Source organism: Mauremys mutica, chromosome 21 (genome assembly GCF_020497125.1).
Source record: "Mauremys mutica isolate MM-2020 ecotype Southern chromosome 21, ASM2049712v1, whole genome shotgun sequence".
In the NCBI taxonomy this organism is placed as follows: Eukaryota; Metazoa; Chordata; order Testudines; family Geoemydidae; genus Mauremys; species Mauremys mutica.
The window spans coordinates 2,363,942-2,381,761 of NC_059092.1; the positions used below are offsets into that span (position 1 = coordinate 2,363,942).

Consider the following 17,820-nt stretch of genomic DNA (forward strand, 5'->3'; position numbering starts at 1 on the left):
TGATTTATAGAACTGTGCTCAATGCCACGCAGTAGCCACAGATCACCAGCAAGGAATGCAGGGCAGCTGGGATCAGCTGGAAGCTCATTTCTGCAGGACTATAATAAACAGCCCCCATTTAATCTTTCGTTTTGTTACATTCCAACGCAGCATGGTAGGTCAAGCTCTGGTTTTGAGAAGCCGCATTCGTTTGACTGAGATGGTCCGTCACCCAGCGTTCGCAATTGTCTTCCAGCTGGAGTATGTCTTCTGTGCACCAAGTGGAGCTGACAGGAAGGTAAGAATGAACGTAACACTTACGAATAATTGTTTCTACTACCCATTTTGTCCTGAAGGATCCAAAGTGCTTACAAACTTTGCATGTACTGTGTCGCTGACATTCCTTAACTAGTCATACATCATATTTTTCCAAAAGACCACAATAGCTTCTTGACGCTATTCTGGTTCATCGGTGACATTTTTAGCCTTTCTGTGATTAATTATTAAAGAACATAAGTCTGCACCTGATAGACCAGAATGCTATTGTGTAACTATATATTCTGACCAAGTTTTACAATCCTCTGTTATCGAGACAATAGACAAATGGCACCTTCTGAGCAATTCTTGGCAGCTGTATAATTAATGCAGGTATTTAAGACAGGTGCCATCTATTGAACAACTCCTTATGAAAAGGTTAAGATGCTGAGCCCTGTAAAGAAAAATTGAGTAGTTTCTTGCTAATGCCTGGCTTTCTAATTTTTGAAATGCTGAATTGTACTGAATGTCGTCTAGCTGGATGATAATTTTAGCTCCTTCAGCCGACTAAACTAGTATTCTCAGAGAGAAAAATTGAAGAGACAGATACTTGCAGCTCAAAATTATTGGTTACATTTATTTATTGTAATGAAGCCATTCTTCTCAGAACTGCATTGATATTTTGTTTTATCACCAAAACAACTTAAAATTAAGCTCAGAAACAGGTGTGTGGAAAGTTTTCAATGTAAAAAAGGTCTGGAAATGATAGACTGTTTGTTGAAAGCTTGACCTTCTGGTAAAGTGAACAAAATGATTCAGATAAAAAATATACATTGTGTGACATCTATACTAAAGACAACTTTAATACTGCATTACAGTGCAACCTTCGATATACAGGAGGGGCAATGAGAATTTATACCAGGGGAAACCTGTTTTCAAGAATCTTGAAAGAAACATTTTTGGATCCTTATGACTCAGAGCTGTGTCACAAGCTTAAGGTTTTCCAACCCCCATGGTAAACTTCTAAACACTGAGCTGAGGTCCCCAAGAATATTTGTGATGATTTACAGCTGTTTCTGAGTGTCACACACTGTGAGTTCTATGTTAAATTTGGTTGCTTTTAAGTCTTCTCTGAAATATTTAAGCCACGGTAGGCTGTTTTGGCACATACGCTCCCCTTGCCTTGCTTTTGAGGCTGTATGATACTTCATAAATTCTCTCTGATGGAGGTTTCATTGTAACAGAGTACTGGATTCCAGCTAACAGCCAGCCAATGTTCTTTCTTCAGTACAGAGTGGAAGTCAAATGTTCCAAAAAGGAAGATGTGGGTTTTCCCAGAAATTGCTGACATTGTAGAACAAAAAGACGTTGAGCCCCTGGCACCAAAAACTCCCATTGACCTCAATGTGTGCAGAGCCAGGCTCTTTCTTCTTAAAACGTTTGTTGTTTCATAAGGTGCTCTTGATTTGGGCACCGAGGGTATATAGGCTTAGGAGTTCTCGTCTCACACACTCCAATTTCAGCAGTGGTTCAGTGTTTTGTGCTTTCTTTTGTTTATCAGATGAATTAGAAGTTTTACTTACTGTAACGTATTGATCCCTATTGATAATTATTTCTAGCACATTTAATCCTTTTCATTAATACAAATGATCACTGGGTCTTAGCCCTTGAAAATGTACTTGGTAATGCTCTGGTTTTCCTCCCTGTTGCTTTTTTTCACAATACATCACTCTTGAGTAGCAATTTACTTACCCAGTAAGCGCATTGATGAAAGAAAAACAAAAATTTGTTCTTTAAAAATGGCTATTGACTAAAAATCTCAAATTTGCAACATACCAGATATTGAACACAGACCCGAAGAAAGGCACTTTAAACAAAGTGATCCTTCAAGACTGTACAGCAGACTTAGCGTATTTCTTTTGGTGAAAATTCCAAATGAAATTGTTATTGCTCATTATAGATTCCTCTGCTTTTATTAATTAAATTATCTATCTTAATCCCTGTGTGTCTCTGATCTTGCAAATTGGAAATTTTGATTATATTTGTCATGTTAGCCTACAATGTTCTGCACTTAGCAGCTCTGATTGTCTCACGGTGAAACTATTGAAATGTCTTTATTTGTTAACCAAAAGGTCACTTTGCTTTGTGACAACAGCAGCGCCTTCACGCTCCTGCTTAGCATTGCATGTCCTTCTCCTTCAGCCCCCCAAACCCCTCAGGCAATGGCTTCTCCTTCACTCTCTAAACGAAGTCCCTGAAGATAAGAGCTTTGGTTTCCTAGTCTTCAGTTCATTCTCTTCTGTTGACTTTACAGGCCCTCAGTTAAATATGGAAGTGGCTTTCTATTCCATTTTATTTTAGGCGCTTTTAGGAACAAATACGGTCGAGAAGCTGATTGGGCCTTGACAGCGGAGTTGCTTGTGTGGCATGTCACTTAATTCACTACCTGGAGATTGCTGGTGTCTATTTACCCATTGTCCTATTCTGCACGTGGACAGTGGCTTGAACGTAGAGCTCAGCTGGCCCCCCAGCATCTCAAGCTGCCTCAGGAATGTCTGGGCTGCGGGATCTGTAACGGAATCCTTTGGTTGCTAGTGAAACACGGAAACACTCATACTATCGGTAAGAGTCACTAACAACAGCCCCCTCCCCTCTCGTGCCTAATCGGCCTTCACTTCCCTCACAAGATCTCACCATTGCAAACAAAAGTGCAGCTGCCCCTTCTCCTTAGGTCAATACAGATGTAATGAAAATTGTCAGGTGAGGCCTCCTGTGAATACGTGATTTCTCAGAGGATTTGTAGTGGTCGGAGGTGTCATGCAGACCGTTGTCTGCTAATCAGATAGAGTGCACGAGGCGTCGAGACTCGAACTCACAACCTGGTGTGGCTACAGTGTAGATTGGAGAAGAACCCCACTAGCTCTGCAGAGGAGGAAGAGAGAAATGGTCACTGTTGTTCTGACTCTTAGTAAGCATTCAGGAAAGAACCCGGAAAGATAGACAGTGAGCAAAGGAGCTGGGTCAATAGCTCAGTCACTCATGGATGTCAGAGACGTGTCTAAAATGTTCCATCCCATAGAAAGAAGCTACCCAACATGTTAACCTTTGATGCCAGCCATCATTGGCTCTCAGGCCAATTTGACCCTTTCTTTGCTGTTGCTGAAGGGAGTGCTGAGTGAGGCTAAATGTTAAAAGCTCCTTGGGCTTATTTGCCTGTTAATATAATTGGGCACCGCAGCTCTATACTGTTCTGTACCCCCTTTGATTTGCAAGCTAGAAAGTAGAGCTGGTCAAATTAAGAGCTGCGAATCATATTAGCTGGGAATTTAGTTGCTTGTTCTGTCCTTGAATGATTCATGCTCTTGACATCTGTGCATAAATCCATTCTTAAGTATTCTCCAGGTAGTTTGGACAAACAGTTTTCAGCCTGTGGGTTGTTTGGTTCAGTTAATCTATTCACTATTCATTATATTGGTCACCCAAATCGCATGACGTTGCTTGTTCTCCATATCTGGGCAACTGAACCTTCTTAGAAAGGAGAATAGCAAATAACCTCTCAGGCACATAGAAGAATGTTTGTGAGGATCAGCCGTTCCCCAAACACTCATGTGAACAAAACCTGTTCGCGTCAGTCTTTTAAAGGAGCGAATAGTAAGGTATCAGGAACATGGCAGAACTGAAGAGTACTACAGAATTCGAACACATGTGCATAAACACAACTTTTCAGGATTCACCCCTCTCTTTAGAAAGTGGTGGTTGTTTCTTAGAGCTTGATCCAACACCCATGGAAGTCAATGGAAGTCTTCAGCAGGAGTTAGATCAGGCTCTTAATGTGGATCCCTTTGTGCTAAAATCATAACTAATTGAGAATCTGACTCCCACCTAGTGTTGATCTAAATATTTAACGTTATGTTGGAACATTATAAAACCTTGAGCAAAAATTGTACTTGACTATGAAGTGTCTTTCAGAATCAAACAATAGCTCCTTTTGTAGCTCACATATTGCTTCTAAAGAACTATTTCAGTCTGTAGGATAGAAAGGCAAATATCGCCCATCAAAATGACAAAGTGCTTTTCAACGGTCCCACATGTAATGTGGCACAAATGGGCTTATGAAATCTTTCTAATTATATGTTAATTTTTTCCACTATAGATGGAGAAACCTAGCCTGCAGCAGTCCTGGAGTGCTCTGGCAAGCTCATTTGGAGAATTTCAGCTTTTAAAAAGCGAATTCTTCTTTAGGTTTTAGCACAAAATTGAATTTTTGCACTATAAAAATAATTAATCTTTTCTTTTAAATCCTTAACTCCATGTGTGAGTTTAAATCTTTTATTGTTCTGAGGATTTCAAAATCATAAGAATTCTCCTACTTTGGATGAATCCTCTGTGCCAATATTATGCATGCCAGCATACATTTATTGGGATAAGTGCACACATTTAAATTATTTCATCCAGTTTTTCAGTCCAAATTCTGGAGCAATGCAAAGTTGTGGCAAGCAGACAGAAAGCTATTCATTACTGTTATTGTCTTTAACCCTGATGAATCCCATGGAATGTGTTGTAAATGGGGATCATGCAATAAATCCCTCCCCACACCAACCCCACGCGTGACCATCTCATACCCCAGACCATGAGATGTGATTGCCTGGTCCCTAGGCACAACACCAAACTCACGCACTGAGTTGATTTCAATGGGATAAAACTTCACATTATATTGTAGTGGGAGGGATGAGAATGGACATGAGCTTCTCCACCTATATCCTGAATAGTGAGCATAGGCCATTTCCAGCAGTAGGACATTGAGCAAGATGCGTCAGTGATCTGATGCAATGTTGCAACTATGTTCTTCCCTGCATAGATGGTAGTTTTCACTCCTTGAAATACCAGGTAGGATAAGTCCAGGTAATGCTATATAAATGTATCCTCCATTGAACCATCCTTAGGAATGCCTTCAGCTTTGTCTTCATCACCTGTGTTGGTTGCTGTGCCTGGATTCTGTCGCTTAGCAGCCACACTTTGGAATAAAGGTCTAGGCTATCCCCGTGAGAGCTCTCAGCAAGGAATGGACACTGGGATAGGTTTGTTTACTGCAGTCTTCCATTTTATCCCAGTGGTCTTGAACCTAGAGGGTTTGAGTAGCTGGGACTCAGGCTGTTGTGGGACAATTTGAGCTTCATGGGGAGTGGAAGAGGGCTCAGGAAGCCTTTAGGTTTTGGACGTTGGTTCTGTGTGAACAGATTTTAATAATATTGTGTGTGTGTAATTAGGACCCATGATGAGTTCATATTTAATACATGTAAATATGTAAAATAATAAATGAGTCAATCTTTGGAATTAAAGATCCATCTACTGCTTTTATCACAAAAAGGGCGCAGGTTTGGCTTACAGTAGGTTATATTTATAGTATCTGAATCCAAAATAAGAACATTTTCGCTTCGTTGGTGAAGCTTTTGTATTTTTTCCATACAGAAAAGCTCATTAATGCAAGATTCTCTGTTACAAGTGCAACCTCCTGTAACAATTGCATCTAATACACAAAGTATTGCTAAAATGGCCAGAATCATCCAGTGCTTTGCATTGCTAGCTCATAGTTAGAGTGAGAACACATAGATTTGCATTAAAATTATTCAGCCGTGTGAGCCAGCACTGTCTGGATGAGCCGTTTTTGCGTTATTTTAGTAAATTGAGACCCTAATGACTTGGATAAAGATGATCAAATTCAGGGAGACAAGGGATTTTAAAATGGTCTGTTTTGCATGCACTGCCTAAGGCAAACAGCAGGGGAGTCTCATCCTGGTGGACTGATAAATTGGTCCTCTTGCCCTGTTCCATGTACATGGCTTGCCCGTCTCTCTCTCTAGGGCTGGGGAATTTTCTAGCACGTGTTGTGCAGGCTGTCACCCACAAGGATCCTTTACTATTTCAGCCATTAGTTTGTAGTAAGAATGTGCAGCTTAATCAATAGAAATTGATTTGTTATGAGTCCTTAATTGTCCTGCTAAGAGGACTGTGAGAGGGTCATTGATAATGCAGTAAATGTCGTCTCTCATTAGAGCTGTCCAAAGGAAAACTGGGGGGAAATGGATATTTATATAAGTGACACATGCCCTACTGGCAGATGGGATTTGTATTGATTGGGAGAAGACAAGCTGAAGGGAACCATACAATTGGAAAATTAGATATTGGCTTCAACAAATTTAAAAAGTTAAAACCCAAGAACCTGCAGAGGTCTGGGTATTGGAATGCAGATTTTTATTTATTTATTTTTGTACAGTGATAAGAAACTTAAATGTATTGGAGCAAAAGTCCAGTTCTAGGTGTAGTTTAAAAAAAATAAAGAATCAAAGTGTATTTAATTCTGGAAGGAGGTCCCGGACTGAGAGCTTGGTAGGCTGAAGTCGTCTGCTTAGCGATGGAACAGGTATAGCTCCGTCCCACATTGTCTCCTTACCAATGTGCTTTAAAGCTGCCCTGGAAGGAGCATCGCTAGGAGATCAGTTTAGCCTCCAGGGCTCAGTCAGTCCGTGCCCTCAGCTGAGGCTGCTAGCAGTTACGGTAGTTTTAGTGGTATGGTCCCTTGTACAATAGGATCTGGGCCTCAGTCATAGCTGCGTCTCTCCATCCAGAGGCATTCACCAGGCTCATCCCCAGGAACTCAGCACCTACCTCAATTCCAAACTGATACTCTCTGAGAGCTCAGCAGCTCTGCATTTCTCTTCCCACCTCTCAAATGGAGATTTTTTAATTTATCCTTTAAATATTTTGGCCATACTGGATGGCGCAAGGAAGCTGGTCTCAGATCTAGTCCTGAGGGCCCCGAGGAGTGTGGTTATGAATCTTCTGGCTGCTGAGAAAGCTTAGTTTCCTTACCCACCCAATGTTGGCTGACTGCTCACTCCTGACGTGAGCAGACTTTGAGGTGAAATGCTCCTAGTTCCATTCCCTATTGCCTTGTGCAACCAACAGAGATTTATGAACACACCTACAAATGCTGCTCTGTATCGTGCCTGAAGCTTGCGGTCTTTGAGGATGCTGGTAAATAACAGGTCTTCAGCCACAGTCTCCACTCTCCTGTGACTGTTCGAGAAGGGTCATTCATTGCAACTTCCTGCCCAGTTCATAGATTTTGTTGCTGGCAGAATAAACCCAGTTGAAAAATGGAGTCTCTGCAAACTTCTTTGAAGTCTCTCTGTCCTTGTTGTCATTATGTCAGTGCTTACATTGTCCTGGGCTCTAAACTAGGCACAGAATGAGGAAACCCCTTCCCTAAAGAGTTATCTGGCAGCACTGGGGACACGAAAGGGAGATGTATAAGCTGCATGCCTCCAATGGATGTATTACATTCAGAACGAGGCTGATGGAAAGTGGGCATTGCTGCATGTGCTTCAAATCAAAAAAGAAAAGAAGGGTGGGATTTTAGTGCTAGCCTAAGAATGGGTAAAACTCCATAGGTGAAAAGTTGGGCCAACGTGGGTGCTTTTAAACAATTCAGAATCCCTTTGGCATGCCCATGCCAATGTCCCCGCCTTTCAGCTACCACTGCAGCAAATTCTGTACCAAAGAGGCTGCTTCCCTGCCTACATCTCTCTCTCTCCTTCTCTTCTGCGTGATGCGCCGGGATGCTGGCCGCGCCGCTGTCCTTGCCTATGAACTTGACACACATAATTCAGCCTGGAGTGTCAACTCATTTAGCACACAAGTGCTACCTGGGCAACCCTGTATCCTCGGCCGCCCTCAGAGCGTCTGTCTGTGACTTTCACATTCCTAAATGGTTACTGAGCCTGAGACGGGATTAGCCTCCATCTGACATGCCGGTGTGCCGTAAACTGCACTGATGGGAACCGTCAAGCCAGGCCATCAATGGCTTCAGAGTGAACCCAATTAACCTCTGCACTTCCTTTATGCAAAGCGGTTAATCCCAAAGCTGATTGGCACACTAATCACAGCATCCTCTGTGCCACGATCAGCACTTTGCAGGGAGCTACAAGAGGGATTTCAATCACTGACAGACCTGTAAGCTTGTTTTTATACATACCCTTCTGTAATGCCTGGTTTTAAGGGGAGGCTTTTAAAGTGATTGTCTGAGTGGAACCCTTTAGCTTCTTTTTAGAATACATTTCCCATCTTGGGGGACCTGGTCCAGAAGTTACTATTTATACTGCTCTTTCAATGCGGGAATTAAAATGATTTTTAATGGTCTCACTGGTCCTTGTGACAGAAAACAAATCACCGTATCCGTAGAGGCAATATGTCATTGTGGAGAACACAGTCCCAGTGGTTATGGCAATGATGATAATCCCTCAGCAGCACTCACGTTGTAAACCCTGCTAGGCAAAGTCTATGTTGGCTCTGGGTTGAAATTTGACCAGATAGTCTTGGTGCAGGAGAAATGGGGCTGCCGTTTTTGAGCGCTAGGTATGGAAAATGTTACATGCTGTTAATTCAAAAATAGAGGAGGAAAGGCTGTTTGGTTATGTCACAAAGGTATGAAGTGCAGTTATCACATAGCCTGATTGCCAGGAAATGTTGTATCAGTAGCACACATGGCAGAGATTTGTTACACTTACATTGTGGATAAACTGGATGTGCACTTGTAAAAGAAAACGTTCTAGAGATAAATGTGGTCCAATGGTTAAAGCAGGGAACTAGGAGCCAGGACTGTCTCCAGCCATGCCTCTGAGATGATATGTGACCTCAGACAGCTGATCCAGTTCATGCAGATGTTCCCAGTGACAAAGTATGAAGATGAGACAACCAAAAACTTGTGCTAAATCTAAGCACAGTTGTCTCTGACTAGCAGGTAGCAAGCTATTCCAAGTTCTCCATGAGGGCTCAACAGCTCCTTTTAACACAGAAAGATAATGTTGGTACTTTTTTAAGAACCTGCACATTCAGGGATTTGAAGAGAATTTTTTACGTTATGAGCAAAATGTGGGCCTGGAAAGACAGATAGCGTGCTTCAAAATAGCACACCTCCAAATTGTGTTGAAACAATGGAAGTTATGGCTACAATATTGAGGTCACAAGGGGAAATACGTAACTGAAGGGAAGAATCCTGGGTAGTGGATGGTATTCATTTTCTCTATATTGCACTAATATTGGAGCACTGCTGTTCACAGTCCTTTATTGTGTCCCTCCTATTTATTGTTGTTCAGCTGGAAAAATTACCCATCTGTGTTGGTAGATGGGAGAATATGGTATCTTGCCTCTCAGTAAATATAGCTTCCCTCCTGTGTCCTAGGAACACCCGGCCCTCACATGCAGAGATTTTGGATTTTTCAGATATGCAATAGCAGTCTCTTCAATAACAATAATTGTGTGTGTAAAATAGTAACCAATATAGGCGTAATCCTGTGGAGTATTTGCAAATATTTGCAACTGCAGTGAGATGAGAGGCTAATTTCTTTTCTAATGTTCATGGGTTGTGCAGTAATGTATATGTGTCTGTGTTCATTCTAGGTCATAGCTTATGATGTGATGTACTGTTCATTCTGAATATTGATGATGGTTGAAAGTAAAACAAACAGAAACCTGATCTTTCTCTTATAAGAAAAAGGCTGCAGAGAACTTGCCTGTCACTCTGCCTAGAGGTGATGAGGTTCCAACAAAAGATGGCTAACGACAGACGATTGTTACCATTCAGTAGGCAGAAAATGGCCAATGGCCAATTCCTATTTGATTCTGGGTTGGATGACAGCAGTCTAGAGTGACACAGAGATAGTCATGGCACAATACCAAATGTTCTTAATCTCTGGTTATTTACTCTCATATATATTTTTAATCCTAGGCATTGTCCATTTCCTCTTTGACTAAAGCAGCCTACATGCATTCCATCCGATGGACTGTTTGGAATCCTTTGCTGGACTCGTGTTCCACGGAAGTGATCTTACTACTTCAGGGAGGCGCCCAGCATAACCCCAGCCATGTGTTAGTTTACAAGATGCCGCCCACCAGCATGAGCTCCGAAGAGGTAAAAAGAAGCTTCTCTGAGCTCTCCTTTAGCAAAGGTGCATCAAAACCACCCTGCAGGTTTTCAGTACACACACGGCACAGAGCTTCCTTGTTATTTTAAATGCTTCATTCAATAATCTTGCTAAGTAGCCCAAACCCAATGCAAACCAGCCATTGAGTGAACACACATGGGAAAAGAAGGAAGGATAACGCATCAGAAAATACACATTGTGCATTTATTTTATCAGCTATTTGGTGTTCATTATTTCTATGACATTCATGCCAAGTGCACTGTAAAATTATTTATTTTGACAGTGTCTGGAGGCCCCAATCAGGATTGGGGACATTTTTGTGCTAGGTGATGTACGTAAAAATAGCACGTAACTGTAAGCTCTTCAGAGCAAAGACAGTTTGCTCTATATGAGCCTTCACTTCCCTAGGAGCTGCCCTTAAATATTAGAGAGGCCAAAGGGAAACCACCAATGTTTGGGTTGCTTAGCGAGGGGCTGTGATTAGTGATGCAGAACGAGCACCCATCTCGGAGAAAGATGCTTTCTGTACAGAATTCCATTATAACACTAAACTTCCTTCACATTCACACACGCTTGGGGAAGAGCCATGACACTGGAGTCTATTCTCTATCCTGTCGATAGCGTAGAGAGTGAAGATATGTGCATGTTGCTTAAACTTTGTTAAACTTCACACACACTGTGGGGGCAAGGAAAGTTTGCAAACATTGTTGAGTGGTTTTGCTCGTCCATTCCATTGCACGTACAGTCTTTTCCCAAGACTTTTTCTGGCTCTAACTGGGAAGCCTCAATGAAAATTGGTTCACATGCATTTCATAGGAATTGGGAAAGGGTGCAAGCTTTTGACAAATATACTGTTCCTAGATGATTTTATAGTTTTAACCATAATCTGGCGGTGACTCTTGAGATATGAACCTCATTGAGAAGGCAGAAGGTGATAAAGAAATTAGTTGTGGGTCAGCTTTTTTATCCCCTATGGGTCAGCTTTTTTATCCCCCATCACATCTCTCATTTTAAGTCTTTCTCCTGCATTTGAGCCTTGGCAGTTTGAGAGATTAGGAACCAGATTCTGATCTCAATTACAGCATGTAAATCCATAGTAGAGGCTGCTCCAGTTTAACAAAATAAAATGAATAAAGAATGAATGTTGTATGCTGTGCAACACAGGCAGAACCGTTCAGGCAAAATAGAAATGGAGAAATAATAGAAAAGAATTGAAATTAGCCAACACAGTGAGGCCTTGGAAGGAAATGCCTGGAATGGGATTGTGTGCTTCAGGAATTAGGTGCCTGGTTACTGATAAAAATTAATCGCTTACAGCTGGGGGTTGAGTGTATTTCATTATTGGCTGGTGGAAAGATTCACGAAAGAGAGCAATCTCCCCTTCCTTTTGTCTCCTGAGCTAGAAGAGACTCATTCTAATAGCTGAAAAGGATATTTGAAGGCTATTTTACATTTAGAACGGGTTTCTCTAAAAGGGAGTTTTAGCTAGAGAAGATTTTGATCTGCTTTTAATTCAAGAACACAGCAGTAGTACAGTCTAGTTTGCAGAATCAGATGGAAATATGCAGCCTTCTTGGGGTCCAAAGCGTTTTCCATCTAGTGCAGTAATGGGGGAACTGCTGCCCCTTTTTGGTGACTGCACTGATGTCAAGGACTGTTTGGGGAATCATGCTGTAGATTAATTAATTTGTTCCCCAAAACACTTGCCAAAATGTTGCTTCCTTCTGTTTTTATCCAAACCTACTTGCTAGAGGTCTCTCCTAGTGCTGTCTGCTAGTGGAAAGCCAAAGTTCACTCTTGCTCTGGTGGACAGGTTTATGAACAGACCAGTGTGTGCAAAAAAGCACACAAACCACATTGTGATGCTGTAACGTGACCAGAAACTGAACTAACAAACTGTAACATAAAGCTCTTTATATAGAAGATAATTTTCTTTCTTCCAGTAACCCCAGTTTGTAGAATCAGAGTTACAGTTCTGGTAATTAATCCATCCTACCTGAGATTTGGAGGAAAATTGGATGATGATTTTGGAGTTTAGTGTCATTCCACAACCCTCGTGCCTCAAGGAAAATAACTTTCAGCAGAACCAAAGTTTTCTGGAAACCCCGTTTTAAAAAAATAATCTCTTGATAGTTCTGGCTCGATATTCCTCGCGTTACAATTTCTTATTCTAACTTTGTTGGATGCCTGGCAGTAGAACTCTTTTTGTTCCAGAGAGCGGGTAGAAAGGATATGCACAGATCACATTTTTTTCTACATCTGTTTAAATTTCAGGTGAAGCAGGTTGAGTCTGGCACAGTCCAGTTCCAGTTTTCCACTGATTCAGAGGAACATCTCGGGACTTCTGCAAATTCCTTAAGTAACAACCGAGAAGAGCTGCTCCGCTCAGCGAAGCCATCCACACCATCTCTGAGTGAGTATTTTCCAGATTGGTAACTTGTAAAGCGCATTGCTTGTCTTCAGTTTCTGCTCAAAAGAAAAAAAACCCCACTGAACACACAATACGGAAAGCATTGAATGCACCAGCTACAGTAGTGACTGAAGTTTATTTTAATTTGAATTGGTTCGTGGGATTCTCGCTTCCTGTGCTGCTTTTAAGCTTGCAAAATTCATCTGTGACAGCATAGAACTTGGCAACATATTGTCTGTGAGACCCCAGTACAGTGTAGGAGTTGTTTCACTGCCACCCATTACCTGGAACAAGAGCTGTGCGAGGCCCTGGGGTGGAGGGAAAAGGAAACATTTTTTACTTAACACATAACTGGCTTGTGGAACTCACTGCTACAAGATATCATTGAGGCCAAGAGCTTTGGAGGATTTAAAAAAGGACTAGATCAGGGGTAGGCAACCTATGGCACAGGTGCCGAAGGCGGCACACGAGCTGATTTTCAGTGGCACTCACGCTGCCTGGGTCCTGGCCACCGGTCCGAGGGGCTCTGCATTTTAATTTAATTTAAAATGAAGCTTCTTAAACATTTTAAAAACCTTATTTACTTTACATACAACAATCGTTTAGTTATATATTATAGACTTATAGAAAGAGACCTTCTAAAAACGTTAAAATATATGACTGGCACGCAAAACCTTAAATTAGGGTGAATAAATGAAGACTCAGCACACCACTTCTGAAAGGCTGCTAACCCTTGGGCTAGACATTTTACTGGACAATATGAACATCCACAGTAGGATAAAAAATATAGACAGGGTATAACCCCACATGCGTCAAGCCATAAAACAACCACTGCCTGCTGGGGATTAGGGAACAACAACTCCAATGGGCAAGTTATTCCAGGATGTGTCACCTGGATCTCTGACACCTTTCTCTGGAGTATCTGATCTGGCTACTGTCAAGGCAGGATACTGGACCAGGTGGGCCATTGGGATCATCTGGTATGGCACATTCCTATGTTGTGTCAAAAGGGGTGAGGTACAGAGACAAAGGACCAAATCTTTCCTGCCTAGATCAGTAGTTCTCAAACTTTTATACTGGTGACCCTTCCACATAGCAAGCCTCTGAGTGATTCAATTTAAAAAAGAAGGAAAGAAATCCAACCTTTTCCTAGATAAAGGGAAGGCTTTGCTGTGCATTGGGAACAGAAGTTATCTGGCAGAAGTGGTACCCCATGTATACTGTGTGTTCATGTGTGCAGCTAAAATATACTGTAGGGTGATATTTTCCAAATCAATCATAGAATCATAGAACTTAAGATCAGAAGGGACCATTATGATCATCTAGTCTGACCTCCCGCAAAATGCAGGCCACAAAAGCTGACCCACCCACTCCTGAAATAATTCTCTCCCTTGACTCAGCTGTTGAAGTCCCCAAATCCTGATTTAAAGACTTCAAGTAGCCGATAATCCTCCAGCAAGCGACCCCTGCCCCATGCTGCGGAGGAAGGCGAAAAACCTCCAGGGCCACTGCCAATCTACCCTGGAGGAAAATTCCTTCCCGACCCCAAATATGGCGATCAGCTGAACCCCGAGCATGCGGGCAAGACTCTCCAGCCCAGCTGCTCCCATTGAAGATGGTGGTAAAATTGCCTTTGACTTCACTGAGAGTTAGGTCCAAGCTTTTGAACTCTGGCCCCTCCAAGATATTTTTTTTCTCCCACTGCCCTTCGTTTCCTCAGCAGGAAACAAACCCAATATGCTAGAGTCTGAGTTGAACTGGACTGGGTTCAAAATCAGGCAAAATGAGTGTGCCCATTTAAGCAGCATCTCTTTATATGGAACGATGTAATTGATAGTTTCACCGTGGGAGGTACTGTAAAAAAATGAACGACTCATTGAAAGTCATTCCCCCCTCTGCTGTTTTTAATCTTTTTCAATTTATCTATGGGTGCGCTAACCAGATTGTTCTCAGCTTAACTGCCTGTTTAAACATCAGTGTGTGAGTGTATTACCTTATTAATGTGGTGGTGTAACTGAAGTCTATAGGACTATCTGTATTTGAGGAACTGCCAGAAAACGTCATCTGTTAGTAAATGTTTTGCTGCATAGTCTCATCTTTAACTAGTTAGTGCCTGTAGGGTGGCCAATTCTTGTCAGAGATGGTGGCCAGCCACCCCTGGAAACAGAGGCATGTGGAGTACGTAATAGGGAGCCCATTTCAAGTCTCCCGGTGGATGCAGAGGAGACTGTGCAGTTTATTACACAGCTGCCGAGTAAAGTAGGAACATGCCTGTATTTGAGAATCTCTCCTAGGCCTATGGAGTGGAGACCTCCCGGAGAGTTGTTTTTCTTCTCTATCTTCTGGAGGTTCTGTTCAAAACAGAATGACATTTTCATGCTTTGGAACCTGTTGATGTGAGCAGGGGTTCAGAGCGGCCTCCTGTTGAACTTTGATTGGGGATCCAAGAGTGTTTGTAGCACGTATACTTTGAAACACTGTCTCCCATTGAACTAATGCTAGAGGTTAATCTCTCCTTGGGAACAGCACAGCCACACCTGCAGCATTTCCACTGTCCCACTAGGTGTGGGAGAGGGGATGTCAAATCATTGCACAGTACAGGAGTCTGCTACTTGAAACGGAGGCTGAAAGATCATGAGAATATAGTCTAGCAGATTCATCTGTTTATACCTTATAGAAATACATAGACTGTGCCTATAGAGCCTGACTCTGCTGAATGCATTTAATTTGAACTTATTTTGTCATGCTCCCTCTAGAGCTTTCAGTTAAAATCTTCCTGCGCATTCTCTCCCAAGACTCAGTAAGAGACTTTTAAATGCATAACAGCTTTTAAGTTATGACTGAAACCTTTTCTGTTTGAATATTTTGCAGACTGCTATGGGTCCTTTGGTAACCCTAATGATATTGTAGCTGTCAGCTTTAGTGACGCACTTTGACTTATAGATATGAATAATGCACCATATTTTGAAGTATTAAAGCAGGCTAAATGTAGGCCACGTTATGCATCATGAAATCCACTAGAGGGCAGTCGGGCCATGGGTTTTGCCTTGTAAATATGTACTGACTCATACTCTGCCTTCGAACTTTCTGGCTTGTCACAGTCGGGTTGGTTTGTTTGTTTAATAGGTTTTAAAACAGAAATCTTGAAAGGGCCAGTTTAAGCTTTTTAATAGTGGCGTTTCCTTGGGTCTATTGAGTTAGGATCTCCTGGACATAATTGCAGGACTTTGCTTGAAGTGTCTTTTCATAAAGGCAATTGAGTTGGCATTAATCAATATAATTAAATGGATTACAATGTGGAAAAAGGAGAGGTAAATTAATCTGAACATGCACTTGCAGTGCCATATCTATAGGGAGCAAGGAACCTGAGCTATCGTGCAGAATGTGAAACGACACTGGGCTACAGTTTTGAGCAGGAACATGCTGTAGCTAATAGTCTGTAAAAAACAAAACAAAACGCCCAGCACATTTGGATGACCTCAGTGCCACAATAATAGCACAATGTGTAACCGAGTGAGAAACCCAGAGTGCAGATCCTGGGACATCTGCCTCTCTGTCTCCGTGGCGCGGTGAGCTTGTAAAGTCTTCACCGGTGCTGCTGTAGGTAATATTTGCTGGCTGAGCAGAGGTGGCATAAGCCAAATTTCCTCTTGCCTAGAAGAATGTTATGATGACTGCCAGTTGATTAAATCCCATCTAGTCGCCGTTATTGGTGTTATTTATTTGTGCTGTGGGAGTGCCCAGGAGCCCCTGTCATGAACCCCACTGCGCTAGGCGCTGCACAGACACAGAACAAGACAGTCCTTGCCTCAGAGATCTTACAGTCTAAGTAAAGGGATGGTCCATTAGGAAAGATGAGGTATGCACAAGCAGTTTCTACATGCATCTGCCTGGGGTTACACAGTAGATCTCATGCATTGGTCATGCTGCCTCCCATTGGGGTGACCATAGTTTGGTGTGGGTTATTTCACAAGACTTTACCCTTTGTGGCTGACAGACTAAGCCCCCCTCCCCGCCCTGACAGACCCTCACAATTAGCTGGGGAACCAGGAAAGGTTAGTGAGAATTCTGAGTTAGCTTACCACAGACCAGGACAGCAAGCAGCCTGTGTGTGCAGTGCTCTGGTCTCTGCACTGAAGCCAGCGGCTCACCTCCCCCTTCTTTCCCATCATTTTAAGACAAGTATTCGGAAATCCTGCTGGCAGACTTAGCCCAGGTAAATAACATTCCCAATCTCTTGCAGATTCCATTGACTTCCCCATGGGACTGGGAAAGACCAGGTGTAATTTGTCTCAGCTGGGTGTATCCGTCTGTCTGACACGCTGAACATGGATATGAAAAGCTTGTAGACACAATGCCTGGCAAGTAAGCTTAGGTTTGAAAACCTGCCAAGAGTCTTTAATAGAAACAATTCTAACTTCTGGTGTGTCATGAATAGTTAGTAAAGGGTTAAAGCATAGTACCTGGTGGGCATCTGACCTGAGGACCAATCAGGGAAGAGAATTTGAAACTCCCAGGAGGGAACTTTTCCCTCTGTTTGGGGGGGTCTTGGTCTTTAGCCGTCTGGAGTTACAAGGGTCCAGATGTTTTAATCAAGTCTACAAGTTTCCACCTTTCTGAACTAATTTCTTCTAGTCAAGATAGTGAGTATTAGAAAAATACGTTGTGTCCTCACCTAATAATCCTATGCTTGCAATTCTGTGTGTTTGTTATTGATTATTCTTATTCTGCTGTTTTGTGTACTGAGAAAGAGAGAGGATTCTCTCCAAAACTTAGCAAGGTTATACCCTATGAGTGTCCAGCTTGGGCTCATAGAGATTCTGTATTTTCTTGTTTTCCTTTTAATAAATTCTTTCTATAAAGACTTGATTAAATCCCTTCTACTGTGGATAGGGGGAGGGGCGAAGACACTCTCTCGGTGGTGAGACAGGCTTATCTCCGGGCAGAGAAGGGAGGGGGGAGATAGTTCCTCCTGGGTTTGATTCAAACAGTTGAATCAGGTATCTCTTTCCAGTGGCTAGGAGAGAGAGGGGGGGAGGTTTCCCTCCGATGAGTGGATCTGTATTTCCCCAGGGAACGTCTCTGGAAAGGGGAGTGGGAGGGGGAATATAGGGGTGTCTCGGCCCACGTAATTGACCGAGTGGTGGCAGCCTGAAGGAGACCTACCCTAGGATTTTGGGGTGGGGGGAAGAC

General features: G+C 42.4%; 1 protein-coding gene across 4 annotated transcripts in view; it reads left to right on the forward strand.

Annotated features, from left to right (window-relative positions):
* NPHP4 (nephrocystin 4) overlaps positions 1-17,820 on the forward strand; it is a 100,933-nt gene that overhangs the window by 35,198 nt on the left and 47,915 nt on the right. For all 4 annotated transcript variants that reach the window (XM_044996241.1, XM_044996238.1, XM_044996239.1 and 1 more), the window contains exons 10-12: positions 151-277; positions 10,022-10,204; positions 12,492-12,630. In XM_044996241.1, the coding sequence (XP_044852176.1) occupies positions 151-277; positions 10,022-10,204; positions 12,492-12,630 (449 nt within the window). The remainder of the gene's footprint in view (positions 1-150; positions 278-10,021; positions 10,205-12,491; positions 12,631-17,820) is intronic.